The sequence below is a fragment of the Eschrichtius robustus genome, chromosome 13, assembly GCF_028021215.1.
Source record: "Eschrichtius robustus isolate mEscRob2 chromosome 13, mEscRob2.pri, whole genome shotgun sequence".
Taxonomy (NCBI): domain Eukaryota; kingdom Metazoa; phylum Chordata; class Mammalia; order Artiodactyla; family Eschrichtiidae; genus Eschrichtius; species Eschrichtius robustus.
The window spans coordinates 60,034,604-60,057,862 of NC_090836.1; the positions used below are offsets into that span (position 1 = coordinate 60,034,604).

A 23,259-nucleotide genomic window follows, 5' to 3' on the forward strand; every position below is an offset into this window, starting at 1 on the left:
AAAACAAAACATCACTCCCCTTTTAAAGTCTTTAAATAAAAGAAAAAGAACTACCACCCAAGAGAACTACTAAATCCAAAGATGATGTCATTTCTCTGCTTAAAATCCTGCAGTGGCTCTCAGAGTCTCCAGGATACTCTGAGCTTCTCAACATGACATAGGCGGCCAGCTTGGTCTGGTTCTGGCCCTTGACGCTTTTCAGGTCTTATGTTGAGTCATGTTGCAACACAAGCACTTCCACTCAACTATGCCAGCCTATTTGTAATTTCTGGAGAGCAGCCCGCTGTCTTATGCCCTGGTGCTTGCGTGCATGCTGTCCTCCCTGAGAACGCTCTTCCCTCTCACACCTCCCCTTATCCCAGCCAATACATCTCTCTAAGACTCAGTGTAAGTGTAGGATACCTCTTAGGACTGTGATAGTAGAAACGTAATTACCTGTTTAATGTAAGCAAAAAGAAAGTTCTTTGAGAGTTTGGTGAAGGAAGAGATTAATTCCCAACCAGTTAGGATCTGGGAGGGATTTTATGGGGAGATTGGTCTTAGATTCATAGGACTATGAAACTTTTATTACCATTTTTATTTTACTTAAAAAAAAAAGGCTTTTATTCTATACATCTCATGTCCCCCTTGGTCATTTTACTCCTACCTTGGGACTTTGAGAGTTAGCTTGAAGATGCTTATAGGATAGAAGAAGATCACCAATATGTTGATGATTGAAACATAGGATTCCTCTATTGAGGAAGGTTGTTTTCTTTGAGCAGTCAGATGGGACTCACATGTTAATGAGGGAAGAATAGGACACTGTCCAGCCACCCAGATCAGTAGGTGGACAGCAAAGTTACACAAACCCACCCATTGGAACTCCAACCACTCCCTCTGAACACCCACCTTACCTTACTATTCTTCTAACACTAAAAGAAGCTACTGAAACCTCATCTCCTTCAAGAAGCCCTCCCAACTAATGGAAAGTGTGTTGACAGCTTTCTGGACAGGCAGTAATTAAAGACATGTTCTTTAGAGGCATACAGGCTTTTAAGTGGGATCACTCTGGGAAGGTTACTTCACTTGGGCTCAAGCTGTATCTACCCTGGGATTCAAGAATAACTGAGGAGGGGTTTATTTACATGCAGGACCCAAGACCCTTGTAGGAAGGATGTAAAAGGAGCTGTGCCCACCTGCAAAAGTCAAGAGCAGTGGCATCAGCAGTGGTGGTGGCATTGGTGATGATGGTACCCATAGCGCCCTGGATACTTTTTAGTCTCAGGTAGAAAATGCCTGGGTTGAGCATCTGGAGCCCAGCTGACTGATCATGGACAGCATTTTCACACATCACCATAGCAAGTCAGGGCAGAAGAAGGGGTAAACATAGATACCACGCTGTGGTCAAAAGAACTAGTTCTTGTCATCGCAGCCAAGACTGGAACTTCCAGAATGATTTGGGAAGAAAATGTGTTGGGGACTAAAGTTCCTTAGTATGACTAGGAGAAAAGCCATGTATATCATGACTATTTTTAATCAGGCTGTTATGGATTGGAAAAGTAAAACATTATACCTAAAACAAGTAATATTTGAATAATTGGTATGTGGTTTCAGCTTAAGAAAAATGTCAGAAACACAAAGCAGATTAAACAGACGTTTATCTCAGTGCCAGAAAAGTAATTTAAAAAGCATAAACCTACAAAAACGAAGAGAACAGGAGAGAAAATTATAATAGGCAGGATGTGTTAACAAATTCGTGAAATGACTTAGCAGAGAAATGGCATGGACTAAGTCAAGAAGCAAGCCAATTCTTGTGTAAAATCCTAGAAAAGGGTTCTTTTGAAGGTCAAGGATTATTGAAAATAGGGAGATTCATTGAAAAGTTTAATAATAAGCAGCTAAACATCTCCTTAGCTCACACAGTCAGACAACTGTCTCCTCACCATCCAAACTCCCACCACAAACAATAACCCTGATAGAAGACTGGAAAGTTACAGCCTGAAGAGTGTGACCCTTGAGACATTCTGGACTATGAGATGCAAATGGTTGCCTCTGAGAAGTGGGAATCAGGGATGGAAAGGGCCACAGGGGCCTGGTGAATTTGTGTTTGTGTTTGTTTTTTCATTATAAGGCTTGTAGTTGTTTTATATATATATATGTATGTAGGTAGGTACAAATGTGTGTGTGTGTGTGTATAATCACTTTGACCTAAAATAAAATTTAAATTTAATTATAATTTAAAGAAGTAAAATAAAAGAATAAAAAGTTTCATATTCATGAAAACACATTTAAAACTACACACTATTGTATTAATTCTTAAAATCCTTATCTTGTTACTGATCATTTATTCCACAGGCAGCCCTGGGGATTTTTCTTTTTAATCATGGCCTCCTTTCATGACACTGAACTGCCAGGGACCTAGTAAGTAGGCCTGCCACACACAGTCACACAAGCTGTGTATGCCCCAACTCCAGGGCAACTGGAGTTGGCAGTGTGACAACTAATGGTAAGTTTCCATGAGTGTTAGAACTCTACTTCTTACTGTTTAATTTGCAGTGAGATTTGTAAACTCACTCGCTCGTGGTTCGTACAATTCCTTACCTGTGTTGCTCTTTTAGCTTCATCATCAATACGCAATCATTGAGTTCCCACATCTGACTCAGTTCCCTTAACAAGATTCATTGTAAAAATACAAGCACAGATTTTACCTTTTTAAGGTTTCCCTGTTTTTTTCTCTTCCATTTTTTTCTCAGTTAATAACTGTACATTTGATATAGCTTACACTGACATTTTGAATTTCTGATTGTATATGTAGTCAGACTTGGTCTAAAAGGCTCTAAATGTTACACTTACTTTTACATTTTCTCAAGCTTTGCAACTCATTAACCAATAACAATGAATGATTACACCTTTGGTTGTTTTCAAAAGTTCATCAGTGACTTATTGGCTCTTGAGGCACTTAGAAGCATATAAATGAATGTTCCATGGCAGTAGTTAAGGAAAGGCAGACAATGGCTTTTTATGACAGCAATACTTTGGAAGGTAGATAGATAAGCCAAGTTATTGGTAGCTAAAATTAAGTCTTATGTATTTCTCAAATTAATTCAGCCCTTGATCTTTTCCTTGTTGAGTGTCTGAACTTTGAAAGTCTCTCTTCTCTAATTGTTGACTCTGCTCCCTCTACTGGAATCTTGGTTAAATTAAATGGAAAAACAGTTTATCTGAAAGTGAATAGTGTCTCTTTAGAGTTGGTCTATCAGCCCCAGATTGAAATGAAGACAAACATTAAGCTAGGATATTATTCCCATAGCGTAATTGAAAAGTTCCACTGCAACACGGAGAAACTTTTGTCTCTCATCTTTCTAATGCAAGTCAGTGTTTAGGAACACCTTAGTAAAGGAATGTTTAAATCAAACTCTTGGTTAGTTTAATTTAATTCAAATATTGTAGCATTCTGGCTTTTTGGGGAATTACATTTCTGTTTTTACTAATTTGTTTTGAGTTTTAAATGCCTTAACGCATTGCAAAAATAACAAGAGTTCATTAAGTATATGGTAGGCACTTCAAAGGATCTCAGAATACGTTTTATAAACATTGAATTCACATTCGCCATACCGCTGAGGTAAGAACAGTAAAGACTGTTCCGTTTAATGGGAGAAAAAAATTCATTTTAGAGAAAAGTGTATGTGTCTATGCAGGCTCATAAACTGTTCAAAAGCAAAATAGGTATAGAATGTATGCCCTCTCTATTTGATTTTGAAATACAATCATGTTTCTACATCTTTCATATTCAACCAGAAACTAACTCAAAAATTAGTGAGATTTATTGGGTTTCTTTTTCTTTTTTTAATCTATTTTTCATCAATACCTTTTTGATAAATAGATTAGCACTTATAGTAGAGTTATTTTTTTAAAGTACACTTTAGCCAGCTGTCTAAAGGAAAAACAAGGTAGAGTATTCTTTAATCTGCATGCTATGCTATCCTCTTGAGACTCAAAACATCCTTAGTAAAAATAATCCTCCTAGAAATAAAAAAGGAAGGGAATAATGCCAGAGAATGTGACAGGCATTCAGCTCATCAGTCACTCAACAAGCGTGTTTATTGATTGTCAACCATGTGCCAGACACTGCGCTAAAAGCTGGTGATTTAGCAGCCCCCTGCCCTCATGGCATTCAAGAAAGGAGGACAGGAAAGTAAATACACTACCAAATGTAAAATAGATAGCTAGTGGGAAGCAGCCACATAGCTCAGGGAGATCAGCTCGGTGCTTTGTGACCACCTAGAAGGGTGGGATAGGGAGGGTGGGAGGGAGACGCAAGAGGGAGGAGATATGGGGATATATGTGTATGTATAGCTGATTCACTTTGTTATAAAGTAGAAACTAACACATCATTGTAAAGCAATTATACTCCAATAAAGATGTTTAAAAAAATAAAAATAAAAAATAAAGATGTGACCAAAAACTATTCGTAAGGGAAAAGAATGATGGTGGGAGGTGGTGGGGTGGGTGGGAGGGGAGTAGAGGGAGGCAGGAAGAAGAGCAAGGCGATACGGGAAAGGACCTATTCCAGATTAGAAGGTCAAGAAGACTTATCTGAAAAAGCCATATTTAAGAACAAAGAAGAACAGCCTTTGGAAGGGAGGATGAGGTGCAGATGAGTGTCATGGGCCTGGGTCAACACATGGAGAAGACCTGAGAAGGGAAAGCACTCGGGGTCTAGGAGGAACCACCCAGTGGCAGGTATAACCTGAGTTGGTGAGTGAGGGGACGGTGAGTCGGGATGAGGATGAGGAGACCTTCTTAAGAAAGTGAATATCCAGAGATTCCTGCCCAGTTTAATACTGTTGATGGTGTAAGGGAGTAGTCAAACTATTCTCAGAAGACACTTCATAACCAGTTCTGATAATTTGGAACTGGCTGTCTTAGAGCCAACCAGCCAGGGCACTTTGAACGAGACCTTTCTTAAAGTGGGTCTTTTTTTTTTTTTTAAACGGGACCTTTCTGACCAAGTGGTTCACAGACTAGACCTTTCTTGTCCTCCTGGTAGATTTTTTGACTCAAGACTGTAGGGCTCAGACAATGAGCCCGTGCATCAGATCCTTCAGTACTTTGGTGAAAGTCTCCCGGGCTAGTAGGTTTTCTGTCTGAAAGAGTGGAATCCTGTTTCCAGTGAGACAGTTTAATGACCTCATCCTTTTTTAATTTCTCATCTGCCAGTTGTGTGTTGTGGTTGGCTTTCAGACGCAGATGGCCGGACACAGCTTCTGCTCTTACTGACTCAGAACTTTATCCATTTGTATCAGAGCTTGGATGCTAGTGCTAGTGGTGATGTCACCACTACCTGCTTAGGAGACAATGAAACCAATCTTGGATGCTGTTTCTACTAGGTGTGCTGTCTGAGAGAGGAGAAATAGCCTGGGTCTTGGGTCTAAGGTCTTGGCTTCAAAGATAAGCAGCTTATGGTAGGCAGGTTCTCAAATTTCACATCCAGCTATACTGTTGTCCTTTTAAGTATCATCTGCACCCAGCTGGGATTCACAGCAGACCATCTGGGCTACCTCAGGGTCCCCACTCATGCACTGGGCTCAGTTGAGTTTGATGGAATGTCCTCTGCTGGCCTCACATCCACAGTATGTTGGCATGGAACTTAAGCTCTGCTTGTTCTGAGGTTTCACTTCCATTTGTTTCATTGGCACAGAATGGACCTCTTAGCTGGCCCCCAAAAGGTAATATCTTTACTGGTATTTTGGGTCACTCTAGAACCTTTCTTCACATTGTTTTTTACAGGACCCATGACTGATTAGCCTCTGTCTTCTACTGTAGAAGGAGTTAGGGGTAAAAAGATCTTTGTGGTAAATAAAAATGTCAAGGTGAACTTGAAACCAAAGATACTGTTACTTACAGAAAAAGGCGCACTCAGTAAACTCAAATATAAAATAATTTTTTATTAACGGTTATGGTAAATTTATATTGTACACAAATAGACTGTTTTGAATGGTTCTTAAAAATTATAAGGGAAATGCACATACAGTACAAAAATTTTATAATTGCCATACTTCTGTTTGGGGACTGGGAAATGTATTTTTACATTGTTTATAGCCAATCATTTTTGTATTTAATAATTTTAAATCCTGTGGGTCTTTTATATCTCTCTCACTGTCCAATTCTGTAGTCTTCTTTTTAAATAAACCCACTTTATTGTTCACACACACACCAAAAATGCCATGCTAAGGCATTTGGATTTAACCTAAGAGCAAACAGGAATCCACTGGGGGAATTTCAGGCCATGCCAGGGAATTAGCTAGTTCTGTTTAGAAGGGCTACGTTTGGCTGCCATGTGGAGCGTCTGCAGAGGATCCAGGAGTAGAAGCAGGAAGAGAAAGAGCACTTAGGAATGAAGACTGAGTGGGACACAGGCGGGCAGATGTGACTACGAGGAGATGACAGCTGCTTCCTCAGGATGGAGCCTTGTGCCAGGCACTTGACATGCAGTTTCTCTAGTCTGTGTGACTCCAACAAAGCCTGGGCACAGAAAGCCACAGGATAAGATGCTCCAAATCCCTTCCCTTGAACACAAGGTTCACAGGAAATATATCTTGTGTCCATCTAAAGGGTAAAACCTCAGGACACCTTGGGAGAATAAAAGGCAATCTGGTGTGACTGGAATATAGACTGTTTGGAAGAGTTTAGAGGGAGGTAAACCTAATCCAGTGGATCCGGACTGGACCATGGAGACTTCAGCCAACAACCAGTAAAGCCCTTTCAAGTGCCAGATGCTGAGCTAAGGGCATGCACCTACATTATCTCATTTAATCCTCAGCATGGCAGCATGAAATAGGTGTTACAGTACCTACTAGGAAGTTAAGACCAGAAAAGCATAAAACTGACAATAAGCAAGTTGGTAGCAGAACCATCTTTTGAGACCCCGACCTCTTTTTCAAAACTGTAACCCATTTTGCTATCCTCATACCACAGCTAGAGTACAACATGGGATCCATTTTGCAGATGATGGGCAACAAGTAAAGGCCTTTTGAACCCATGGGATGAGGTAGGATGATGGGTCAGATCTGCCTTTTTTAATAATAACTCAGAGCCTTTGTGTGTGCTTCAGGATATTAGAAGGAATGTGGATGGGAGAGAAAGATTTCGTCCTGTTGGCATGGAAGGGTCCCAGGGTCACACCATGTTAACTGCAAGATATTTCAGTGTCTTACTTATTGCACAGGGCAGGGAAAACAATGGGCATTTCTGACTGGGTGAAATAAAATAGATCTAGCTCCTTTCATGAAAGCTTTTGGAAGATTTTCTTTGAAATATTGCCTTGGGGGTCTTTTCTGGGTAATTATTATGGAAACATTCGGTGCAGCCACAGCTCCAGAATTGTTTAAAAGACTCAATGACACAGCCTCAGAGTCACTCCTTGGGTTATACATGAACCATATCTTATAGTCTTTGGCTCTGCTCTTTGTTTTATATTTTCGTTGTTCAATAATAAAGTAACGAAATTTTCTGCTGTAAGGAATTTATGATGTGAAAGAGGAGTAGGGAGGGAAGGTTTTTCTAAATTCCCTCTTTCAAAGAAAAAAGGTCATTGGAAACTTACTTTTCCTGTCATCACAAAAGGCAAAATTAATAGCTTTTTCTTGTGTGTAATTCATGTGTACTGGTTAACTGATTCTCAACCAGGGGCAATTTGACCTTAGGGGACATTTCTTTGGCAGTGTCTGTGCATTCGTTTCCTAGGGCTGCCGTAACAAAGTACCACAGGCTGTGGCTCAAAAAACAGCAATTTATTTTCTCATGGTTCTGGAGGCTGGAAGTCCCAAGACCCAGGTGTCGGCATGGTTGGTTTCTTCTGAGGCCTCTCTCCTTGGCTTGTTGATGGCCATCTTCTCCCTGTGTCTTCACATGGTCTTCCCTCTGTATCTGTCTATGTCCAAATTTCCTCTTCTGATAGTAACACCAGTCATATCAGAATAGGGTCCACCCTAATGACCTCCTTTTAACTCAGTTACCTCTTTAAAATCCCTATTTCCAAATGCAATCGCATTCTGAGTTACTGAGGGTTAGGACTTCAACATAAAAATTTGGGGGGAGGGGAGAATATAATTTAGCCCATAACAGTCAAGTTCTTGGTTGTCACCACTGGGGGAGGGGTGCTCCTGGTATCTAGCGGGTAGAGCCAGGGATGCTACTACGTCCCCCTACTACAAAGTATTATCCAGCCCCAAATGTCAGTAGAGTCAAGACTGAGAAACCCTGTTCTAGTTCCAAAGCCAGTTGCTTGATTTTGTTTTCAAGCATAAAGAAAATCAATATATTCCTCAAGTGAACATTAGTATTGTGAATTATAGTACAGTCTTAGTTTGGGCTCTGCAAGTATTCATGTTGCAATACCTCATACCAAGACAAATTTGTGGGCATGAAAGAGCTTTGTCAACTGTACAGTTCTAGACAAATACATGGAGTTATTGTTGAAAGAAAAATGAGACACAATATAAAATATTAGCTCCTTTATCCTTCAGGAAAAAAATGAAGATAATTCCAGGTGGACTGGGAAGGAGGGAAGAATGAAGGTAGAGAGGACCATTAAGGTCCCATTGAAATTGCTTGACCTCCCCCCACCAGATGAGTGTGAAACCCAGAGTTATGACTGGAATTCTGAGATCTGGGGATGGAAGAGAGATGGACCAGGGGCTACAGACCAGGAAGCCAAGAAGGACCCAAAAGATGGTGTCCAAAGGCTAAGTGGAAGCAGAGTCGGTAGTACAGAGAGGTCTGAATGGTCACTCCAAAAGTGCTGGCCAAGAGGTAAAAGCAGCCAGAAATGCCACCAACCTGTGACCAGGTTCAGAAAAGTGAGGAGCAAACTTTCCCTGAGCTATCTCCTTACATGCGTGGTAATTCTTAAGAGTGAGAAAGGTGATACAAGTATTAGGACCAGAACTTAAGCTATGGCAGCCAAAAATGGAAATGAGAACTTGGATTCTAGTATATAGTGTAGCTGAAAAGGGCTGATCCCAAAAGCTTTGGAGTCAGACAGATCAGGTTCAGACGCTGGCTCTGCCACTTACTGCCAGTGTCATCTTGGGAAAGCTAAAGTTCTGTGTGTCCCTGTTTCTTCATCTATAAAATGGGTTGTTATCTGAAGATTCATTGGACTGTGTGTGTGTATGTGTCAGATAAATGTTAGTTATTATTCCAGAAACATTTCAGCAATATAATCAATAGGATTAATGACCATTTGGTCGATGAATGATAGGATGACGTAAAAAAAAACAATAAACCTGAGGTTTCCAGCTTGGTTGCTTAAGAGAACAGTGATGCATTACTCAAGATGAGGAAACACAAGGAGAAAAGCTGGTCTGGGAAAAAGAGAGAAAACAATGAGTCCAATTTGAAATGTGTTGGGCTGTAGGTGACTGGTCAGTTAACCACATGGAGAAGTCCAAATATAAAGCTGTTAGAAATAAAGAAAGATCTGTAGTGCAGGTGCAAGTTCAAGTCTAGAAATTGTTCACAGAGAATAGAGAGAAGTAGAAAAGATAGAACCTTAGTGTATTCTTAGATTCTTAAACTTTTCCGATGATTTTTGATGATTATTCCATCCTTTAGAACATACAAAGCTCTACACTATCTTGTGGGAGGTGCAGGGAAATTGGTTCCAAATTGGGTGGGAAGCTTTTGGAATATCTAGAACTATTACACTAGATGAATAAAGATCTATGTGTTTGATGATAATGATGATTTTAGTTCTTAAATCTGCTTTCCCACATCATTGCCAGCTTTGTTGAGTCTGCCTCCCATGAGTAATTTGCTACCATGGATTTCAAAACCAAACCAAACAAACAACAAGATTGCCCAAATAAAGAATACTTCCTTTCTGATTGGGACCTCTTCCTCTGAGAAAAGTACATAAACGTTCACGACTGTCTCTGTGGGCTTCTTATTCTGACTGTTCAAAAAAGGTTTGGTTTGCTATTGCTCTTTTTTCCTTTGTTCATTTGTTTTGTTTTATTTTGTTGTCTGCTTGCTTATTTTTCTATTTTGGGGTGTGTTCTGAGTACATGAGGTTTTTAGATAAGTGATCTCCTCACAAAAACTGTATCCATCTCTTCTCTTGTTATTGACAGAGCTTTGAGGCTCTGTCTTTTCAAAGCTTCCATTAAAAATTAATATTAATAAAGCAAAGGGACCAGTAGAACATAAGCCTACTGTCTCTAAACATTTTAAAAATTATCCTGTAACTTTTTTTTCAGGATAACCATAAATGTCAGTAAGCTAACATTTCTCTGCTCTTCATACATCTGTATAGGTAAGAGTTTTAATTTGTCAAAACATAAAAGAGATTCTATTTTATAATAATAATGATAGCAAATATGTAGTGCTTATAACGTGCCAGATACTGTTTTAAGTACTTTACATATATTAACTCAATTATTTCTCACAACAGTTCTATAAAGCAGATACTATTATTAAGTCCATTTCACAGATTAGGTAACTGAGGCACAGAGATACTAAATAACTTGCTCAAGGTTACTCAGTTCAGAAATAGCAAAGCCAGGACTTGAACTAAGGCAAAATAGCTCCAGAATACATGCTCCTAACTATTACACCTCAACTATCTCAAAGAACAACTTTGAAACCTCAGAAAGAATAATACTATTAGAAGAGACGTAAGGAGATTATTAGCTTTTTCTTTACATATCAATGTATAGCTTCACTTTTTACAACAAGTAAGTTTTAATTTGAAGGTCATCAAATAAAATATTCTTCTGGCACTTCACGAAAAAGGGTATCCTGCTGGTCAAAGTCATATGAAAAGGCACTCAACTCTCTTAGACATGAGGGGAATGCAAATTAAAACCATAGTGAGATACCATTGTGCATACATTTAGCCAAAACAACTAAGATTTCAAGAAAAATAATACGAATTTTGGCTATAACAAATGGAAACCAGTGGAATTCTAACACACTACCGGTGGGAGTATGAATCAATATAGCCACTTTAGCAAACTATTTGGCAGGATTTATTAAAGCTGAACATACAATACGTATATACCTAGACCCAGCCATTCCACTCCTAGATATATACCCAACAGACATGCACTTATATATACATTCAACGAAAGGCATATTTAAGAATGTTGATAGCAGCATCATTCATAATAGCCCCAAACTGAAAAGAACTCAAATGTTCAATAGTTCAGCAGATAAATAAATTGTAGTATAACAACAAAATGAGACACATATTGCATTGAGAAGGAATTAACTATTGCTATGTGCAACACATGGATAAATCTCATAAATGAGGGAAAGAAGCTAGAAAAAGACAAAAAGCTATTCTCTGTACTACTAAGTGAAAGAAGCCAATCTGAAAAGGCTACATACTGTATGAGTCTAACTATATGACATTCTGGAAAATGCAAAACTATGGAGACAGTAAAAAGATCAGTGATTGCGCGGGCCAGGGGTGGAGGGAGGAACAGACGGAGCGCAGAGGATTTTTAGGGCTGTGAAAATACTCTCTATGATACTATAATGGTGGATATATGTCATTATACATTTGTCCAAACCTATAGAATGTACAACACCAAGAATGAACCCTAATGTAAACTACAGACCTTGGGTGATTATGGTGTATCAGTAGGTTCATCAGTTATAACAAATGTACCACTCTGGTGGGGAATGATGATAAGGCGGGAGACTATACATGTGGGGAGGGGGAAGGGGTATATAGGGAATATCTGTACTTTCCTCTCAATTTTGCTGTGAACCTAAAAATGCTCTTAAAAATAGTCTTAAAAACTGCTCTTTATGATTCCATTTATAGAAAGATCAAAATCAAGCAAAATTAATATAAATGTTAGAAGTCAGCAGACTGGTTCCTTTTGGGGGTAGGAGTGAGTTAAGGAGCTTCTGAGATGGTAGCAGTGATTTGTGCTGGTTTACAAGGGTGAGTTCACATTGTGAAAATTCAGTGGGTTGGACAGTTAGTATTTATTCCTTTTCCCATATATGTTATACTGCAGTAAAAAGTATTTTTCAAAGATACATTGTTTTGGAGTTAAAAGCAATAACATGAGAAAAGTATCCGGACATACATTATTCATACTGTCATAAAATGCTACTCAAGCCTGCACCTTTCCTTTTGAAGTTCACAGGAGGGCTTATCTCTTGAAATGTATTTAAAAAGTGATCAATTAAAAAGTGCTGGAATGTCTCCATCCTGGCTCCATTGTTAACAAAGGTGTCTGGGAAAAAGCTAAATGCTATTGGATCTCCCAAGACAAATTTAACATGATTGTACTTGGAAGAAATAGGAATTGCATGGTGCTGCTAAAGAAGAAAATATTTGTCTTCAACTGTGGCGGAGATTAAAGAACCTTTGTTGTTGTTGCTTTCTTTGTTTAATAATCACACTATAAAGAATGGCCTCTCTGTTCACTGATTCACGTATCAAGTCTCAAATAGAGACAGTATGGCCGGATTTTAAGATGGTGGACTAAATACTTACTGCAGTCATGCCTCTCCCACAAGAAATCCATAGAAATGATAAGAAAGGTAGATATTTTTGCAGGAGAGTAGGAGAAAAGGAAAAGTAGAAGGAAAGAAGAAGAGGGAAAATTGGGAGCTTGGGACTGACATATACACACTACTATATATAAAATAGATAACTAATAAGGCCCTACTGTATAGCACAGGGAACTCTACTCAATACTCTGTAATGACCTATATGGGAAAAGAATCTTAAAAAGAGTGGATATATTTATATGTATAACTGGTTCACTTTGCTGTACACCTGAAACTAACACAACACTGTAAATCAACTACACTCCAGTAAAAATGTTTTAAAAAAGAAGAAGAAGGGGGAAGGAGGAAGAGGAATAAAAAGAAGGAGGAAGAACAGGAGGGGGGATAGGGAGGAGCGGAAGGGTAGAAGGAGTGGGGGAGGGGAGGGAGGAGAAGCATCAGCATGAATGCACTTGACCATGGGGGTAGAAGGGGACTTTCAATGGAGGAGAATCTCTAAGGAATCCCTAGGGCAGAAAACAAATAGGATTGACTGAAAAGAGAAACCACAACCCTAATTGTGAGCAAAAGTCATTGTGGAAGGTGGGCACAACACAAAGTGTGTTTTGTTCCCAAAAGTGTTTTATACCAGAAGGATTACATGCCTCACAGTTAGGATTATGTAGCCATTTGATGAGAAACCTGATTTTTTTAAATGGATTGGGTAAGATCATCTGCTCACTCATAGGACAGAGGCAGTAGAAGAGGGTTCAATTCAACATTCACTGAGTATCTTCTATATGCAAACATGCGGCTAGACACTAGGAGTACTATGATGAAAAAGTGGCCCCTGGTCATGAGGAATACAGCCTACTGCAGGAGACAGACACATGAACACATCATTTCAATATGATGTCATTAAATGTACGGGGTGATACAGGAGGACAGAGAGCACATCACTTATGCAAATGTGATAAGGCTTCCTGGAGGAGATGTCACCCACCCAACCTGAGTCTTGAAGGATGAATTAGAATCAATATGCCAGAGTGACAAAGGGTTGGTGTGCTACCCAGTGGAGCTTGTATGCAATACTTACAAATGGGGATTTCATCTGGAAGGTGATAGGAATTGAAAAGTTTTAAGTAGGGTGGCTAATTCTGCATTTTTGGATAGATCACTCTAGTTGCCATTCAGAGGGTGGGCCTCAAAGGATAAGAAGCAGGAAGCTTCTGGAAGCAGGCAGCCACAGAGTTGGGAGGCAGTTTCAGATGACTGGGTCAGAGATAGTGAGGGCAGAGTTAGGAGAGAGAAAAAGGGATAGACAGAGAGGATAAAAAAAAAAAATAGGAAGACTTGAATAGTATCTAAGATATGGGCTTTTTGACAGGAAGATGGTGGTGACATTAACTAGAAACTGGCCCCACAGAAAAAGAAACGAGTTCGGAATAAAAAATAATTATTTCCATTTTAGACACAGTGCATTCCTGCAAGATTGGTAAATGGACATATCCAGAAGGAAATAAGATAAATGATTCTGAAGGAGAAACATTAAGACTAGGAATATGGCTTTGGGGGGTAATGGGCATCTAAGTGATACTTAAACCCATGAGAGTAAGTAACAGTCACCAAGAAGAAAGGGCAGAGATTGCAGAGCACTAGGCCAAGGGTAGAGCTCCAGAGAATACTGCCATATAAGGGGTAGATAGAAGACGATCCCACAAAGAGTCTATAGAAAGTTGGGAAAGAATCCTGAGAGAATGATGCCTTGGAAACTATAAAGTATAGAGCTTCCAGAAAGAGAGAGTCTGGTGTAGGAGAGAGGTCCAGTAAGTCATGTGTTCATTAGATTTGACAACATGGAGGTCATTGTTTCTATGGCAAGAGCAGTTTCATTGGAGTGTAGGGATGGAAGCCTGTGTGTTGTGGGTTGAGAAGGGAATAGGAGGTGGAGACTACAACTGGAGACTAGAATCAACCCCAAAGGGAATGAGAAAGATTAGGTAGCAGGTAGAGGAAGACATGAGATCGAAAGATCTGGTTTTTTGTTTGTTTTACTCTTGGAAAAGACTTGATTACATTTATACATTGAAAGGGAAGAGAAAGAAATAGAAGATGCAGGAAATAGAAGGAATTGTTCATGAAATCATGTGCTGTAGCATCCTGGGGGTGTGGAGATGGGACCCACGAGCAAGAGGAAACTGTGGGTATCTTAAGCAAGGGACAAAAGAGAACAAAAATTTGGCCTATGTCGTGTTTGATCTAAAGAATCCCAGTTAGTTATTCCCACGAAGTCAGAGGGAAGGTGCCCATGATGGGAGTGGCTGTCCATTGAGAGGTCTGAGGCAAGCGGTGAAGGTTGGCAGCAGTCCCTGCAGGAGTAAACTGAGCCATAACAAATAACAGGACTGTGCAGCAGTGTAGAGAGCCCACAAAGACCATGAATTTATAGTAACTAATCTGCACATTTGTGAGTTTTTCTTTTCTAGTGGCACTCAGTCCACTGAGATAGTAAAAGAGAAGACGAATTACGGTTTTCTCCCAGAGCTGGGGTTTTGCCAGTAGAGGGAAACAAAAGACAGTTCAGGGTGATGGTGAGATAGTGATCCAGGAGATCATTGTATGATCTTAGGCTAAGACAAGGCTTTGATCCTGGAAATATCCAAGGACTAGAGGTGGAAATAGAGAACAACTAAGCTGGAAAGAGAAGAGTTTGTGTCTGAAACACGGGGGTCTGTTAAGCACCGGAGTAGTCATTTGGAAATAGAGAGGATAATGCATTCTAGGGAAAGAGAATCACATGGGTAAAGACAGATGCAAAGAGGAACAGAAAGAATTTCAGTGTAACTGGAACACATGTTGCAGAGAGGAAGGTGGCGTAAGATCAAGGTGGAAACATGCTTTAGGCCAGGTTGTGAAGAGCCTACGAAGGTAGGGACATTGGTTCCTCTAAGAGCCCTGAAGTCCGCCCAAGTTCTCAGACAGGGGAGTCCAAGCTGGGTATGGTTGTGCAGGCTGTGCCTGGCACCGGAGCGCTCCATGGGGGGCTGAACTCCAAGCCAAGCTCTCTTTGCCAACCCACTCACTCTGCTCCCTGGCTGCTTCTGCAGAAGGCAAATGACCTTTTCTTTAATTTACCACCCTCCCCTCCCAGAGGGGAAGCGCTTCTCCAAGTCATCCGAGGGGATGCCTTTCTTATTGGCTAGCAATGTCTCTGAGTGGAGTGACATGATCGGATGGACTTTTCAGGGTGACCTCTCTGGCCATGGTGTAGAAGATGACCTAGAATGAGGAGGCACAGTAAACAGGAGAGTAGAACAGTTATCAACAGAGCAGGGACCTGACCAAAAGTAGCAGCCAAGAAGGAAGAAGTGAGGCCAGATCCAGAAGCAAGCTTTGCAGCAGAATTAACACTGGGTGCCTTAGGGACATAGGGACAGCAGGAAAGGGAAAAGTTGAAGATGACTCAGATTTCTTCTCCACTGTGTTCCTAGACCTGACCACAATTAATGCTCAATTAATATTTTGTCATATGAAGAAAAAAAATAAGAGAGTTGCAAGCAACAAAGACACTTTCAAGAGAATGATACTATCTGCTTGGGTGGAACTCTCTACCCAGAGGAAACAATATCTTTAGTTAGCTTCCTAAATTTTGAGTGAGTTGTAGAACTCAGAGCACCCATCTAGAAATTTAGAAAGAGTTATTCCTAAGCGCTGTTCACAGCCTTGGGTGAACATCCAAATAACCTGAGAAGTTTTTTAAAATCCCAGTGCCTATACTGGACCAACTGACTCAGAAACTCTGGGGATGGGACCCAGGCATCTATATTTTTTAAAGCTCCTGCAATGATTCCAATAGATAGTCAGCTGCTCCCATGGAACTTTGCAAATCCTATTCCAGATTTCTAGATGTGGTCATTAACACAGTGTAGACAAGAGCTGGGTCAGAGACAGGGAAGAATGGTTTAACATATTTGACCATCTTGTCACAATGAATCCTCCATTTCTGATGAAATCCTTTTACCTAGTGACCAGTTCTTCAAAATTACTTTCAACATCTTGGCAAAAGATGAAAAAAATTAAAGAAATGCATTACATTGCTTCACTGATTTTAGGAAACTGAACCATGGGCCAAATGTGGTGCAAAATAGGGACTTTTTTTAAATGATAGTTTAAAAAGTAAGTAATGCACAGATTTGGAAACTATTTTAAGATCCCTTCATTCTGCTAAGGTTGTATGTGTTCCAGGGGTCAGAAAGACCAAATGCTATAGAAGAAAAAATTGAAAAGTTTAAAAAATAATTTAAGAGTGAGAATGAGGATGTTTTTGTACAGAGTGGAAAATTTGTTGGAAAAAAGGAAAAGCCAAAAACCTAGGGCAAGTAGGGCTCTAGGCTCCAGCCCAGGGGCTTTCCTGCTGAATTCTGCACTGTGACTTGGAGACCTCTCACCTCCGTGAACCTCATTTTCTTCCGTCTTAAGTGGGCGTCCTCGCCCTGCTGAGGGCCAGTCCTCTCTAGCAGCCAAGCATTCTCATTCTATCATGTTTTACTCAAAGTTGAACTGGCTAAAACTAATTTTAAGTCTTGCCCTTCTTGACACGAAGGCAAGAACAGCATTGCTCAGCAAAAGGCATGGTCTGAGGACCCCTCCCAGGCCAGGGTTATTTTTCACTAATCCACAACAGATAAGGATTTGAGAGTAAAAGGATTTGAGAGTAAAGGTTTAGAAACTTTCACAGAAATTGAACAATCTGTCAAGTCACGTAACAAAATATTGAGGCTTGTATTTTGTATATCGTTGTGTTATTTCACTTTTCTATTAATTAATTTTATAAAAATATAAGTCCACGGCAAAGTAGAACTTTTTTTTTCATTGGTCTTTTACCATGGACAGCTTGGGAAGCACTGAGCTAGACCCGTGTTACATTTGAACGTCAATGCAAAAGGTGCACACAGAAGAGGAAAGGTGAATGCGACTAATTTTTACCTTACCCACTTCGGATTCATGTTTTAAAAGTCTATTTCATTTTACTTTAGATTGTTATTATTAAGTTATTTTGTGCCATAGGTTTATCTGCATTGTTAGCAGCTCTTTAAAAGAAAACCGCCTTCACAACACTGTAAATTAACAATACTTCAATTAAAAAAAAAAAAAAGAAAAAGAAAGTAAACAGTCTATATTAGAAAACAAGTCGTAAAGGGTCGGTTTAGCAATACAGCCGTCCCTCGGTGTGACTGGGGGATTGGTCCCAGGAGCCCCCGCGGATACCAAAGGCTGAGGATGCTCAAGTCCCTTATATAAAATGGTGTCGTTCAATGAATACAGTCAGCTTTCTGAATCTGGGACGCGAAACCCACGGTTATGGAAGGCCGAATGTACGAGCTCATTTTCTGGGAGGAACCACAATGTCAGGCAACAGGGAGAAGTGATTAATTTCCTGTTGGGAAAGGGAGGTACTCTCCTTTTCAAGAAGCAAATTAAGGCTCTCCCTCCTGACTGGAAACAGCTATCATAGGGTATGAAACTATTAATGTAGGAGCACCCTTGTTTAAATACGAGGAAGCCTGAACAGGGAGGTTCACTTTCCCAAGATCGTGCAGCTAGTACCTGGGGAGGCCAGGATTCAAACCCAAGACACTGTACACTAACAATGCCTGCACCCTTTCTGCTGCTCCAGCATAAAAATGCTCCAGGGGGAACCCTGAGAGTGAATGCTGATGTAAGCTTCACTTCTGAAATAGGGTAATAAATAGTAAAATAATGCGCAGTGCTTATGAATCTCCTTAAACGTAAATTTCCTTGTTCTATTTAGAGCTTTCTGCAATAGACAAGATCGGTGTTTGTCCCAGACTGATCTGCATATCACACAGGGAAATACGAGAGGAGAGGAATGTCAGTGCTATCCACACCAGCTGTCTTGAGACTGGTTTGATCTAAGTTACTAATAAACATGCTCCAGAAGCAAACCACCCGGTCCTTTTAGGAAATAAGTGAGATATCAGTTAAAAGTAAGTGAATATGCCTTATAAATGTCAAGTCTTTGCAGAGATTATATAGTCACTGTAAGGAATCCAGAGACTGTATTGTGTAGTTTAATATATGCCTGTTCAGTGAACTAAACAACCTTGCTGCTTCAGAGAAATATCTGCGCAGGGAACTAAAATTGGGAATCAATTATCTGGCTCTCGTAGCTAAACAGTGCCAGGAAAAAAAAATCAGGTTTTGAATATATGGACAATACAAATTTTTTTAGTCTATATTTTTAGCATTGTTTAGTTTTAGCTTGAGAATATAGCATTTTACTCAGCTACATCATTGTCTACCAACAATGATATTTAAATTAATAATTAAAATTAATAAATACTAAAATTAATAACTCTGGGGGGTTTGCCATACTCTAAAACATTTAGCAAAATATTTTATCTTCCCTGTACATGCTCGTGACTTTTTAAAGGCACAGAGTGAATGATCCCTTAGTTCTTGGCACCACTGATTAAAAGTTAATATTTGATAAAGGTATCAAGCTATCAATACTGAAATCTGCTGGTTAGGTGCAATGGTTGTGGCCACTTCAATAACAAGAATAATCCAGATTTCTTTAAAAGCTCCTGGGTGACACTACTTGGCATATACACTGAGAAAACCATAATTCAAAAAGAGTCATGTACCACAAGTTTCATCGCAGCTCTATTTACAATAGCCAGGACGTGGAAGCAACCTAAGTGTCCATCGACAGATAAATGGATAAAGAAGATGTGGCACATATATACAATGGAATATTACTCAGTCATAAAAAGAAATGAAATTGAGCTATGTGTAGAGGTGGACGGACCTAGAGTCTGTCATACAGAGTGAAGTAAGTCAGAAAGAGAAAAACAAATACCGTATGATAACACATATATATGGAATCTAAAAAAAAAAAAGTTCTGAAGAACCTAGGGGCAGGACAGGAATAAAGACGCAGACATAGAGAATGGACTTGAGGACATGGGAAGGGGAAGGGTAAGCTGGGACTGACTAAGTGAGAGAGTGGCATGGACATATATACACTACCAAATGTAAAATAGATAGCTAGTGGGAAGCAGCTGCATAGCACAGGGAGATCAGCTCGGTGCTTTGTGACCACCTAGAGCGGTGGGATAGGGAGGGTGGGAGGGAGACGCAAGAGGGAGGGGATATGGGGATATATGTATATGTATAGCTGATTCACTTTGTTATACAGCGGAAACTAACACAAGAATGTAAAGCAATTATACTCCAATAAAGATGTTAAAAAAATAAAATAAAAGCTCCTGGGTGAAATTGGCATAGGTGGTCAAAAGACACAAATTTCCAGTTATGCGAGAAATAAGTCCTGGGGATGCAATGTACAGCATAGTGACTGCAGTTATAATACAATATTGTATATTTGAAAGTTGCTAAAGAGAGTAAATATTAAAAATTCTCATCACAAGAAAACAAATTTTGTAACTCTGTGGTGATGAATGTCAACTAAACTTACTGTGGTAATCATTTCACAATATATACATATATCATTATGTTGTACAGCTAAAGCTAATGCCATGTTATATGTCAAGTGAATCATTTTTTAAAAATAATAAATAAAAATAAGCTCCTTATCTTATCTCAACATAAATTTTAAGTATGCAGACCCGCTCTGAGATTATAATGGCATTAGTTCTGAGTCTTCGCGTTTGAGCACATCATTTTTTAAGTCAACCTTCAGCTGACTGTTATGTGGTCTTAGTTGGTCTTGAGTAGACTCTGCCTATCAGTTGGTCTTTTGGCCTCTGAGATGCAGACAGCATATACCAGTGATGCTGTAGGATTATGTGGGAGACAGTAAAGAAATAGAAAAGTAAAAACAATAAAATCTAATTACACGGAGTTTCGCTTAAAACAAAAATTGATTGAGTTGTGCCCAAAGTGGCTTGTTGTTTCCTGTGCCAGGAACTACTGTGCAGGCCCAGCAGGAAGTGTGCTACAGAGCAGGATCGCATTACACCCTTGTTTTATGGTTCATTTCACTTATTTAATGCAATCCGAGAACCTGCAAAAGGAACATGTTCGAAGGAGGGAATAGGCTTTTTGTCTTGTTTTGTTTTGTTTTTTTAAGTTTCTTTGAATCAAAACATTTGTTTTTACAAGGTGCTTATAGTCCCAGAGAAACAGGACTTCCAGAGTTGCATGGTGAAGACATTTCTCTTTGCCACAAAATTTAAAGCAGGACCCGACGTTGAGTTATGTCTAGGGTGGTTGAGTTATGTCTGTTCCCTTTGCTGGTCTACTCTGGTCATTTTAAACATGAAGAATTACAACTGTGCCCATGAATGGTCTAGATCATTTTGAATTCCATATCAGCTCCTCCTAGGGTCTCTGATTTGATTGAGAGCCCATGATGTTGAGGGGGGGGCATGGGAGGAAAGGAATATATTTAACGTGCAAAAGAGCGATTCATTTGTCAAGCAACAGAACGAGTTCCTTTGGCTGTATTGCTTGCAAATGTGTGAACTGAACAGCTGGACTGCCTTGTGGTGGCAGACGCCGCTCCTCACACACTGCCTCTCTTCCTCTCCAGAGACCTGAGTATGAACAACATCAGTCAGCTTCCCCCGAATCCTCTGCACGGTCTCCGCTTCCTGGAGGAGCTGTAAGTATCAGCGGAGTCGTGCCGCATCCAGTCAACGCTGGACACGTTCTTGTATTTGTCTCTCGTCCTTACTGTGGGAACAAGATAAAACAAGGCAGGAAAGCTGTCAGCACCAACGATTTGGGCACATGAGGAAACACTTAGCTGGGAGGGGAAAAGCAAGAATCGGTTAGGATTCTGGAAATCAACTTATAAAAGGGTTTACCATGAAGCTACAACTTTCTAAGGTGCGGCTGAGCCAAACAAATTAAAAGTTTAAAACAAAAGCTGTTTAAAAGAGCTGGATAGCTCTTTGGAAATAGTTAAGCAGCAGGATATTAGAAGTTTGAATACTGGTTCATGTTTATTAAAATTGCAAGTAAAGCCATAATCAAAACCAAAAATTGCCTCTTGGTTTGGCTTATGACAGGGAGAATTGAGTCCTCATTTCATAGCACCAAAACCTCTTGTCTTAATCACTTTTAATTACTGTTTTCCTACTTTTAAATTGAGCTTCCATGAAGGCTTGAACCGAAAACCATGAAATCCACAGAGGACTTAAAACTGGTCTCTCCCAAACTCACTGTAAAAAACTAAAATTCAATTTTTTTAAAAAGGAGGAAGCTAAAATTAGCTAATGATACACAGAGGAATCCTGATTAAGTCTGGTAATCACTTTCCAGAAGATGAAAAAGAACTCTATAAACCAAAATCTGCATTTAAAAATTCATTTGATCCTCTTAACTCTTTCGAGGGACGGGGACTTAGGGGAGGGATGCACCGTCGTCATAGTCTTCATGAAGAAGGTTTGGCACCATCAGCTAAATCAATCCTCTGACTGTTGGTTAAAGGAATTGTTTAGACAATGACCTCTTTTGAAAGTACCCCTTTATAATTCCTAGAGTCAGGGTCCAATCTGGGGAGTAATTTAAATTGTTGATGCACTGCACGATCCACCTTGGGAGGTGAAAAGAACCATCCATCACAACCAAATTACACTACGTTGATCATTTTTTTTCAAGAGGATAATATTCTCAACTTTCTCCCCTTTAGAGTTGGATCTATATTTATTTTTGATGGCGTTAGCTTTCTCACAAATGTTCTTATTTTACTACTGAAATCAGCTGAACATGCCCAGATTGTTATCATGGAGTATGGTAAAAAAAAGCTTAGATTACTAGATTACACAGCAAGTTTTTATTATTCAAAAAATGGATTTTCACTTTGGGTTGTCCAGGCTCCTCTTTTTCCTCTTCTCTTTTCTCTCTGGCCATTTCTCTTGCTAAAAAATTAACCCTCATCAGGACTGGGACCATGTCTGTCCTAGTCTTGGCTGGTATGTAATGAATAATCAATACATTTTTGATGAATGAATGAATCAACTAATGAGAAAGCAAAACATGTAAAAGGAGCTTCTTATACTTGTTCACCACCTTAGAAAAAAGTAACAGATTTAGTTGACATTAGCCAATATGTTTAGATTATTTTTAGTAAATTTCAAACATCAGCATTTTTTTCTTGTTTACATTCTTCTCATCTGCCCTCTCTCACCATAATTAATATACAATACTTAGTCCTGTTTACCCCCATATTTCTAAAATATGCATTCCCAGTGCTTTTCTCTTTAATTTCCTTATAATATGCAATGGCAAAAGGCTTCCATTCTCCTTCAACATACACCTCAGCTTTAGACCACAAACCAAATCAATAAATAATTCACTTCCCCAAGGATTTTGTTTAATAGAGTTCCTCCCTTGGTGACCCAATTCATTCAGAATAACTCCTCTTTCTTCATGAGGTGAATGTTAATTTTCATCCAAGACCAGTTCTTCAAAAGATAATCGAGAGAAAAAACAGAGGAAAGAAGGGGAGGGAACTACCATTTGAAAAGCCTATTTTTACAAATTACCTTATTTTTATGCCTCTGGACACTCCATCAAGTATCTTGACCATGGAATCATAGAATTTCAGAAGTAGATGGGACCCTTTAAAGACTATTCGTTCCATTTTCTCCTTCTGTTCTGAAATTCCCTCTGCTGAGCTGGCCAACTTGCTGAATTTAAAAGCAAGACCACTTTCCCATATATAATTCTGTGCTGCATCTAACTGATGTTTTGAAGGCATCATTATTCATT

At 39.5% G+C, this 23,259-nt stretch overlaps 1 protein-coding gene across 3 annotated transcripts in view; it reads left to right on the top strand.

The window, feature by feature from the left end:
* Positions 1–23,259, top strand: part of LGR5 (leucine rich repeat containing G protein-coupled receptor 5) — a 120,967-nt gene that overhangs the window by 37,113 nt on the left and 60,595 nt on the right. For all 3 annotated transcript variants that reach the window (XM_068560522.1, XM_068560523.1, XM_068560524.1), the window contains exon 2: positions 21,074–21,145. In XM_068560522.1, coding sequence (XP_068416623.1) covers positions 21,074–21,145 — 72 coding nt within the window. The remainder of the gene's footprint in view (positions 1–21,073; positions 21,146–23,259) is intronic.